Source organism: Lolium perenne, chromosome 5 (assembly GCF_019359855.2).
Source record: "Lolium perenne isolate Kyuss_39 chromosome 5, Kyuss_2.0, whole genome shotgun sequence".
Classification (NCBI taxonomy): Eukaryota; Viridiplantae; Streptophyta; class Magnoliopsida; order Poales; family Poaceae; genus Lolium; species Lolium perenne.
Window position 1 is genome coordinate 161,720,143 of NC_067248.2, and position 10,943 is coordinate 161,731,085.

Here is a 10,943-nt window from a genome sequence, read left to right on the forward strand (position 1 = left end):
CTTCGTTACAAGTTTCTTGCAGCAATTGCTCTCTATTTCCCTTCAATTATGGTTTTTAGTTGCCACTGGTGTCAAATATGTCGCAGAGGAGACAATGCCAACTGATGGTGAGACGTCAAAAGTAACTATGGGTAGGAAAGAAAAGAGAGTCTAGTATTGCTATGTCCAGCGTGGGCAAATGTGGCACATGAGCGAGATGGTGCGATCATCTACAACATGGTGGTGATATCTAGGATATACATCTTAGATTCAACGGGACAAAAGAAATTGACTGAAAACCCACAAAATATGTTGAATTGGTTAGCAAATCCGGAATTGGTCATTATACGATCCGTTCCAAATCCGCCGAGAAAATATGGTAGTCATCAAGAGTTACTTCATTTTGTAGTAACTTAAGAGCTGCAGATTAAATTGCTTATCATAAGATGGGCTAAAACTGCACTTAGTTGCCAACAACTTAATCATGTGGCACTCTGAACATTATAAGCCAAATTTAATTAAGCATGTGAACAGATAACAATGTCAGTCGAAGACTTGCAAATATTGTCCAATGGCATGTACAACTTCAAAAATTCAGAAGTTGCCCTGTATTACAGGGATTAAAAGCTTTAGCAATGACATAATATAAAAAATATGTTGTTGTGAAATTGACTTGTAAATGGAATGCCTTAAATTGACTTGATGTGGTACACGGTTACAGGACAGGGTTGCTACCAAACAGCTACCCAAAGAATAGATTGTTGTCGAAATAACCCGACAGGATCACATAGAATGTTTGTGAAAATTTTTGTTAGGCGTTATTCAAAGGGTCCTTGAGATTGTTGCTGGCAATGTGGTTGGTATTGAGGACTAGAGCTGCATCTGCAATGTCAACTACCAAAGTCTTGAAGATTATGGCTCCAGTAACTGAACGAGATCATGCACGGAGTTTGTGTAAATATCTGGATGGATGGTATTTGAAGCACTCTGGAGTTCAGGTAAGGTAGTCACCCCTGCAATTGTGACATAAATCCAGGTTAATTTGATCGTTTGACTGAACACAGGGAAGAGACTGTCCAGAACATGAGAAAAGGAGCAGCTGTTTCTTACCGGACATAACAAGGAGTGTCTTGCATCCAGTATTCTGGCCAAATAGTATGTCTGTGTCTAGTCTATCCCCTACCATGCACATTCTCGACGTTTCCAAATTGTAGCTGCAGCAGTATAAAACGAGGACTTCAGGGTACAATCTAAACAGAACTATTGATAAATCGATACAAAAGAGCGTAACTGTTATGCCATCATATCACTGCTCTCGCACACAGAAATGTTCAGCAAGATGAGGATATGCATGGGGGAACGATTGGACAGATATAAAATAATACTATTTTCTTTTTTGTTTTATTCTAATTACTGTGCTGTCCAAATGTAATGAGGTTGAAACACTTAATAAATCAAGAAGATGAATACTTCAGAAAATTACGAAGCTCATTGTATCAAGGAAAAAATTCAGAAAGCTCATGCACTGCTATGAACTGACAAGAATGAAGAGATGCGGTGAGCTGATGACCTAAACCTCCCTCCTCCTCAGGAGAAATAAATCCATGTAACTGTCCAGATGTCTTTGAGGCACTTTGGAGCTCATGCAATCCATTGAAAAGGAGTTTGGGATAATACAAAGGGTGACATGAACTCATATGTAAACTTCGGTTGTTGTGAATTAAAATTCTATAAATGTTTTGGAACTCATATTGTTTCAACATACCAAACACTTTTAAATGTTTTTAAGTACACTAAGGTTACATATGAGCTCATGTAAACCTCTCCATTCATGTATATTTATCAGTCGACGGATTGCATGAGCTCTGAACAGTATGGGTGAAATTCTCGATCGAGAGATGTTTGGGCGATTTCTTGTGTCAACTCATTAGCTTACATGGATTTATTTATCTAAATGTGTCAGGATTACCTACTCCCTCCATTCCAAAATGCAAGTCACCAACACGTCCCAAGATTTAGGTTTGACCAACTATAAGAGTGACAACACTGGAAAATACTTTTGAACAAAAATCCAATGATACAAATTTGTGTCACATAACTCACATTTTTTATTAGTCTATTTTTCAGGAATTATTTGTCTACTTGTTGGTCAAACTTAATCATGAGATGTGTAGGCGCATTACATTTTAGAATGCAGGCAGTACTTGTCTACAGCCAATGTACATAAAAATAATCTCATAGATGCTTTCATAATTTCCCTATTTAATAATACATTTTTTGGCGATAAACAAATGTTATTTTTATTATGTGTGCACTTTGCAAACCTTTTCAACAGGAAGTCCATCAAAAAGCTTGAAGGTTTTCCAACAACAATGGGCTCTTTTTGCACCGAGCAACTTACTGCAGCAACCATAGTTCCAGCTCCTGTAACCATATGTAATCAGGAAACGAAGCAGTACGGAAAGAAGCACAAGAAGTATATAATTAACATTTCCGAACAGCAGCACCTGGCCATTCTTGGGCGGACGTCATATGTCCAGTAGGATCACGATTGGTCGCAATGAAAAGGCAGCCTGGATTCTCACGAATACACAAGCTTGCGTACCTGCAAGAACATCATTATGTTTGAAATTTACAGAAAGACATGATTTTGCGACTTGGAGAATAGAAATTTTAAATTTAATCTTTAGGTTTCCTCTTGCCGACAATAATGGCAAACTGGAGCTGTGAGAACAAGGTGGATAAAACATTTATCTAGAATTGTTTGGTTAGGGTACAATAAAATTGAAACTTTTGAAGTGACAAACTGCAAGTGAAAGGCAGCAAATAAAAAAAAAACTGGATTAAAGGAATTAGAAACTACTAGCTCCAGGGAGAAAAGGCGCCAAAAACTACAGAACTTGTGAAGGTAGGCCTCTGGTTCATATATACATGCAGTATCCCAAATAAATGGAGGATGGAAACCTGAACTATTGGTTGCATAGGACAACATTGGTGTATCCAACACACAAGGAAATATAAGGGGAAGATAAAGATCATGACCCTAATGGGGTTGAATATAGTTTATTCTTTTTCATTTTACCAGACGTGAGGTGCCACGGTAAAACTTTATAAGGATTAGAGCCCTTGCAATTGGCATGAAAATTAACAAACTTGCAGCTGTCCCTCATAACATGATTGATCTGCTTTGCAAAAAAGAAAGAATGTGGCCCTAATGGGACTAAATATAGTTCATTTCTTTTGCATTTTATCAGAAGAGAGGTGTAGAAGCAAAATCTACTATAAAATTAGAGGCCTTGCAAGTGTCATGAAAAATAACAAGATTTACAGCTATCCCTCATAACAAGATTGATCTACTAAAAAAGCAACAAAGATAAGATTTAACAAGATAAGAGGTCTCACTGCATTTTGTAATAGTTGAAGTACTGATCAAGTCCAACAATGACAGCTCCAACCTGAAAGAGATATTTCATTTATCATGGACCACAATGGTTTTATTTTGAACTGAAGTTGGTCAAGAGATTAAATTCGATAAGCAGGTTTGACATTACACTTTTGTCATGGTCAAAGTAGAAGTTCGCTTCTAACATTATGCTTTTCTTGCCATCCTCCTGCAGAAAACACCGTTAGTTGAATGGAAGGTAAAACAGAGGTAATATATCTCTGGAAGAGAAAATCCTGCTTTGAAGCATTCAGCATGCACCCATTATGATTTGTGATGGATATGAGGAATTAAAAATACCACGGCACCGTTGTTTTGATTGGTTGAATGATTTGGAACACTACTCTTTCCATTGCTTGGAATGTTGTCCAACTGTGGCTGTTATAAACTACTTCCTCCGTTCCATATTAGTTGTTGCTGTACTAAATCAGTGACAACTAATATGGAACAGAGGGAGTACATGATCTGTGACAGCTTTGTTCTACTTTATTTCACAGAAACTAGGTGGCTCATCCAAAATAACTGTTGATTTTGATATGCAAACTGCAGTAAGGGGCGTCCCTTAAAGTGGCCAATCAGTTAGCAAATATCACATGCAACACGGAATTATATTTCTACTCTCTTTTGTCACAATATATTTATGCCATAAAAAATAGAGAATTACTATGCATCAATGTGTAGGAAACAGTCACACGTGAAAACATTAAAAATATTGGAACTTACGTTAAAGCGTCCTTAATTCAGTAAAGAAGCTCAAGATACAAACAACATTGAGAAGTTGCATTAAACTTTGAATAACTAGCATTCCTTAGGTTTATCAAGAAAAACAGAAGATCATAGTGAAACTAGGGGACCACCACCCACAAACTTGCCAATGGATGTAAATGGAAAATAGATGGCCAGGGAGCATGTAACTGGGGGAAGACTAAGCACATCATACATACCGGACCACCAAAACATTCAAAACCAGCTAGCTTGAGCTCGTCCAAAATGCCATCCTCACCAACAACATAAACCTTCAAGATGAATTTTCAGCAGTGATCAGTAATTTATTCGTGGAAAGCAAGGTATAGAATTCGCGAATAGACACTTTGCAGCAAAGAACACAGAATAAGTAGCAGCTTAAGTAAAATTCCTGCATACGTGAAGACAGGTATCAGATAAAAGAATATATCAAAAACACAAGGAAATAGTGCGATGAACTATAAGTCCAAGCGGAAGTCAGTTAACTATACTGGATAGGGTTGGACCAAACAATGAATTTGGTGAAGCTTCTTTAATTTTGTGCTGTGATAAATGACGTTCTTGTCAAAATTGTTATGGAAAACTCACAAAATGGATATCAACTCTTAATTGTATAAGATCGGGATACATTATCAATTAAACCAGATGTAGTCAAGAGCTATAGACTGCCTGTAAAGGGTAAAGGCAACCTCAATCTTTTATTTACATGGAGGATAGTAAACGTCAGATGTAAACTGATATTTTTCATAGAACCATAGGTAAAATATGCACAATATTCTTGCTGTACAAAGGAAGAGCTATCAGCTTAAGTAAGTGCTCAATTTCGTGTATCTCCCAGTCCCAGGCCTAGCATACAGTGCCAATCCCACTAACAAATAAATTATATTTAGATTGGTAAGATGGAAACACCATCATTAGATTAGTCCCGATCATTTCACATATTTCTCTACCATATTCATGCAAAAGCTAACAGTTCAAGTTGCAAGTTCGAGGTTACATCTATGCCCAAAACATCTGTTGTGGGACATAGGAGTACCAATCACACAGAATATACTAAATCAATTATATAATGCAGAAATGACGAAGAGAAAATTAACTAAACAGAGGTAAGTTTAGTTGAGAAATTTTTCATGATACCTTCTTTTCTGGAGAGAAATTATTTAATTTCAAGAACATGGCTGCTGCAAATGATGATGTAAAAATCTCTTCCTACAGAGAAGATAACAGATCAATACAGTACAAGAAACTCTGATCACGGGAATATAGTTGTATTAAAACCACCTCAGTAACATCAAGGCCAAGCGACTTGAATTTCTTTGAATATTGCCTTCTTGACTTCCTAGAATTGTTTGTTACAAAAACTAATTTCTTGCCCTGCACCAAGTGAACACAAACAATAGCATAATTACTTAATGTTTATATAGTGGTGTATTTAAAAATTAATCTAGATACAGCAGTAGTGTATTACACGTGATGAACTGTGTGAATGCATTAAATAATAGCCATGAAGATTATGTCTTGGTTTGGTTAAAGATGGGTGTAACGCTGTTCCTCAACTAGCATACTGGAAGAAAATAGAGAGAAGCCAGATGTTAAAGCAACACACTGTCAATAATCAGGTGTGGGTAATTTATCTTATTAGTTTAGAATCTAGAAGGTTACTAATATCTGATGCATACAGGGAAGCTTGATCATCGGCTGTACAGCAAAATTCTCAGCATTGTCAGATTAGTGATAAGTGTGAATTTCCTTGTGTGAAGTTCAGGAAAAATATAATAGGTACGAGTGGAGAAAAGGTGTTAAATGGGTAGAAAAAAAGATGAAATTTCTATCTTTCTAGACAGCCAAACATCCTTCCCCTTCTTTGTCTATCTTTCTTCTACTACTCTTCTATTTCTACTTCATATATATTAATTACTATTATTATACAATATACTTGTATACTTCTGCAAGGACCAGAGCAAAAAAGTGCAGAGCACAAACGTACAGAATAACTATGTCTACCATCTTATGAAGAATCTAAGCAGAGATGGAATGGAAATTAGTTGTATCTGAAGCAGACTGATCTCTCTCACACACACATGTATGTGCTATGAAGAGAGTAATGAAACTACTTTCTAATCTTAAGAATTAAGACTTCCAATCTAGGTAACTAAATTATTTTAATAAGAATTCGGTAAGCACGGCTGGTTCTTGCGATGCATCCAAAATTCCAGCTAGACTTCATGACCAAAAACATATCTGGCATTAGCAACTTAGCGTAAACGAAACATTTGTTCTCAGCACAAGATTGATTTGGCGTGCTAAATCCTCAGCTGTTTTGTATTGGGATAAACTATGACAGATGCTCTTGCCCCCAGAACAGTCGATGCGGCATACCATTTTCCGCAGCAACTCCAGCGTCTCGGGGACCCCTTCGATGAGCTCGTCCCCCTTCCAAATCACCCCTGAGAAATAACAGAGGAACATGGATTCGCTAGTGAGAGCAGAACAGGGGCGGAGACGGAAATATTCAGGAAAACTGCAGATAAAAATCATCGAAAAACAGAGGAGGGGTGATGAACAAGAGACCATCGCAGTCGAAGAGGAAGGCGTCGACGGAATCGACTAGGGACCGCGCGGTGTCGGCGGTGAGGAGCACTTGAGCCATTCCCTTTTTTCTCCGCTGCTGATGCTTCGTCCTCCGGCCGATGGTCGCCAATATTCGTCTGCCTTATGTTCCACTTACAACAACCACCCTTTAATATAAGTAAAATAAAATATATTATTCGGCACCTCGAGGTTCTCCCTACACAGTGTGTTCCACATGCCTTTCTCTAGAAATCAGAAATTCAATTCCTCCCGAAATGGACAATTTTGATAAGGCTGGCCATAGCGCTAGTATCTTAGATAGTATCATGCATCTTAGGCCCATAAAATGATGATGTAGCATCTAATTAATGAGAATAGACAAGATTAGAATAACATAGGTGGATATTGTATCATAGCGTATATTACGAGAAAAGTTAATGCTAAATAAATCTTATACACATATTTTGTATTGGGATTCTACAAAACAATAAATTTAGAAGATTATGATACTACTCTATAATACCACCCACTATAGTGATAGTATCATAAACAAGTATCATATGCATGATATTACAATATGATATTATGCACTATGACCAGTCCATAGAACTCTTTTTCTCTCTCTCCTTCGTTTCACAAGTCCATCATGCACAATGGGATGCTTAAGCAAAAATATATCCCAGTGAGTATTCCTGGAACACTAGAAATTACTAAAAAATTATTCTATTTTATTAAATATTGCGAACCTAATGGAAAATGGACCCTCTAGAACATTCCTTTAAATGAAATTGTTCATTAGGTTTGATTTGTTGTTCTAAAAAAAGGCTGTCTCTATTAAGTTATTTTAGGGGGGTTCATTCATAACATTTCTTATGTTCGGTTTCAACATGCTTTAAAAGTATCTTTTTAACTGGCTTTAGAGCATTTTGTAGTTGGCTTTTGAGCTTCATTTTCATCAATTTAGGAACTTGAGACTTGGCCTATTTAGGAATTTGAGACTTGACGGTAGCAGTCCGTACTAACTGCACCGTAACACCCGTCTTCTCTTAGCCAATTCTTAAAATTATTCTTAGTTGGTGGAGAGAGAAAGAAAAAATTGCTTTTTCTTAGCTAAGGTATTATCTCTTAACAACAAGAGGAGATTATTTCCTCTATTGTATCATGTGTCTTTCTTAGAAACACAAATTTTCTACTCCCTCCGTTTCACGAAAGATGTCTTCACTTTATTAAAATTTGGATGTATCTAGATATATATCTACATACATCCAAATTTACAAAAATGCGAGACATCTTTTATGAAACAGAGGGAATACTAAAATTTAATTAGTTTGCATTAATTGCTAGGATGACGATAAGATGTAGCAATGAATTATACCACTTATATTTATTGTCTTCTCTAGATAACGTGGAATGTTAAAAGGAGAGATGTCTTCTCTACCATTGTACATGAACTGAGACACCTCTCGCCCTAGTCGCTACTAGATCTAAATCTACTCCAGGTCGATATAGGATAAAATTCTAGCCTCGGTGCCTACTGGATCGAAATCTAGCCACAATTCGCCTTAAAGAGCTTGGCGCTTAACTCGTGGAGTTCGGATCTGAAAGATCATATGCCGCACCTAGAGGGGTGGTGATTAGGTGCTACCCAATTTTTAGTTTTTTTTCAATTTAGACTTGACACGAAGGTAAATTCTCTAGATATACAACTATGTGAATTTACCTAGATGAGAAAGTATACAACTAAGCAAGATATAGCTAGACAAGATATAAAGGTGCAATCAAGGATAGAGGTTACCGATAGTGGAGCACGAGGAGACACGGAGATGATTCTCGTAGTTACTTCCTTTTGAGGGGAAGTACGTCTACGTTTGGAGGGGTGTGGTCGCTACAAAGGTCGAACCAACACCACGAAGGCCTCAATCGGGTCTCCTGTGAGCAATGCCACAAAGGCCTAGCCCACTTCCACTAAGAGATTTCCTCAAGGCGGAAATCGGGCCTTTACAAGATTCTTGGGGTACACACCCACAACTGAATTGGAGGCTCCTAATAGCTATAACAACACAACAATAACAACAACTTAACAACAAATCAAACACAAGCAACTAGGGTTTCCAAATGGAACACTAGCAAAGGGACCCTCGAGCAAATGAGGGGAAAATGTAAATCGATTATGTGAAGATGTAGATCGGGGTCTTCTCCTTCGATTCTCCAAAGATCAAAAGCTTTGGATGGTTGGAGGAGGAGATCAAGAGAATCTTGTGTTTTCAAGTGGCTTAACAATGGTGGGTGAACTTGTGAGAGAGTGAGCAACTGAGCTTGAGGAAGAAGGGGGTATTTATACCCTCCCCCCCCCCCCCACAAAATCGAGCCATTGCAACAATTTGAGGGCGGATAATCCGGCCCAAGTATGGGCCTGATAATCCCCCCCCCCCCCCCCGGGATTATCCGGTGCAGATGAGAATATCCGGCCAACATCCAATGGCTTCGGAGCTTAAGTCCTTAGCCGTTTTTCAGGGGCCAGATATTATGCAAATATGCGCCCCCGGATTATCCGGCATGGAGCATTTTTCCTGCTTCCTTCTTCTTATTTCTCAACACAAATTCAATCACTACTAAATTATGCACTATATCAACGCACATTAGTGTATCACACATGTTGTCATCAGACACACAAAACTATAATTAGAGAGATGCTCTTTCAGGATCCATTTCTCAAACTATACATGTCCGTTGCCATGCTCTTCGAAGCGGATCCTTCAAGGCTAGATTTCAAATTCTGAGAAAGGATTAGATGTTGCCAAAGTCTCTCATAAGGAGCTCGAATGACATAAAGACATAATGAACAGTGGGCAAGGATGAGAGTTGAAGAGGATCCATTCCATCATATGCCTCATCAGTCTCTAGAAACTCGGAAATATGTCTTTTGCAAGAAAGCTAGCAACAAGGGAAAGCGGTCTTCTTTCATGGAATCTCGTTCCTTTCCATATGTTGTAGTGGTGACAATTCAATTTTTTAGCTCTAATTACTTGCTTCCTCCGACAAAAATAGGATAATCGATACCTTGTTGCTTGATCCCATCTTCCCCACTTGATTCAGCTTTAAAGTGGGAAAGAAGCGACTTAAGCACATCCTTCAGCTGGAAGCATGACGGAAAGCTTTCACGCATGTCGGGGTTTTGAATTCCGATCGTAAATTTGTATGTAGGTGGGGGGTTTGTGACCACGATTCGATGGAATAACAACCTTATTAGGCACACAAGCGATTGATGGCAAAAACTCTGTGTGTACCAGCTTGCATTGTTGGGACTCCAAGTGCAGAGTCTTGTAGCAATCGTATTTTGCCCACAAGGGTGACTCGATGGTTTATATCGAACACTCAGAGAATTGGCTAGAGGCTGAATTGTTCTTCTCCTTTTCTAGCAACCTGTAAAGCAAAGTTTTTTTCTTGTGTCCCCAACTCCACCGTGTGTCAAGCACAAGATTTCGTATCAGTAATATGAAATATAATTATAAATAAAACTAAGAAAAGTAAATAAACTAAGCAAGCAAGATAAAAGCAATAAAGAGATGGTTGTTTTTGGGTTCTCTGTATTTGCAAGTGAAGAAAGTATTTTTTGTATTTTAATAAGTTGCATAAAATATAAAGTATGGTAATTGTGTTGGAAAGGTGTTTCGTATGATTTAAAATGGACAGGGATTCATGGGTTCACTTATCTACTCTCTTTTTAAGTTGTAGTGGACACGAACAATTCATCAAAGACATAATATTGGTGGAATCTCAACATAAGTTTGATAAGAATTCATATGGACATCACGTCCTAACATAGAGATGATGCAACACAATCTCTCTTGTACTCCTCAAGAAAGAGAAAACTTCAAGCAATCTTGAATTAAGAATCAACAGAGTATAGACTTAAGTAATTTGACATAATGTTTGAATCACAAATATACCATCTTGAACAAGCAAGATTATCAAGGTATCACATGATAATTATAGCACATGAATTCACTTTATCCCTAGTGAGGCAGCAAGGAAAGGTAAATATCATAGTAGATCTTAAATTTGTTGTCACTATTCAACCACTACCACCATGCTACTCCATCTAATACACACTTCTCCCCACACATGCTCTTGCATACAAGTTGGATCAGAACAAATACTTAAGAATGAGGTACATGATATGCATCTATCAATACATCTTACACAT

At 37.7% G+C, this 10,943-nt stretch overlaps 1 protein-coding gene across 1 annotated transcript; it reads right to left on the reverse strand.

The window, feature by feature from the left end:
- Positions 1 to 647: 647 nt before the first annotated feature.
- On the reverse strand, positions 648 to 6,895 carry LOC127300431 (phosphoglycolate phosphatase 2). Its single transcript, XM_051330536.2, has 11 exons — positions 6,737 to 6,895; positions 6,545 to 6,612; positions 5,447 to 5,539; positions 5,303 to 5,374; positions 4,366 to 4,437; positions 3,531 to 3,590; positions 3,382 to 3,434; positions 2,487 to 2,584; positions 2,304 to 2,403; positions 1,090 to 1,193; positions 648 to 992 (listed from the first exon to the last, which is right to left on the reverse strand). The coding sequence occupies exons 1-11, from the start codon at positions 6,813 to 6,815 to the stop codon at positions 892 to 894; spliced, it is 900 nt and encodes a 299-aa protein (XP_051186496.1). The 5' UTR covers positions 6,816 to 6,895; the 3' UTR covers positions 648 to 891.
- Positions 6,896 to 10,943: the final 4,048 nt, after the last annotated feature.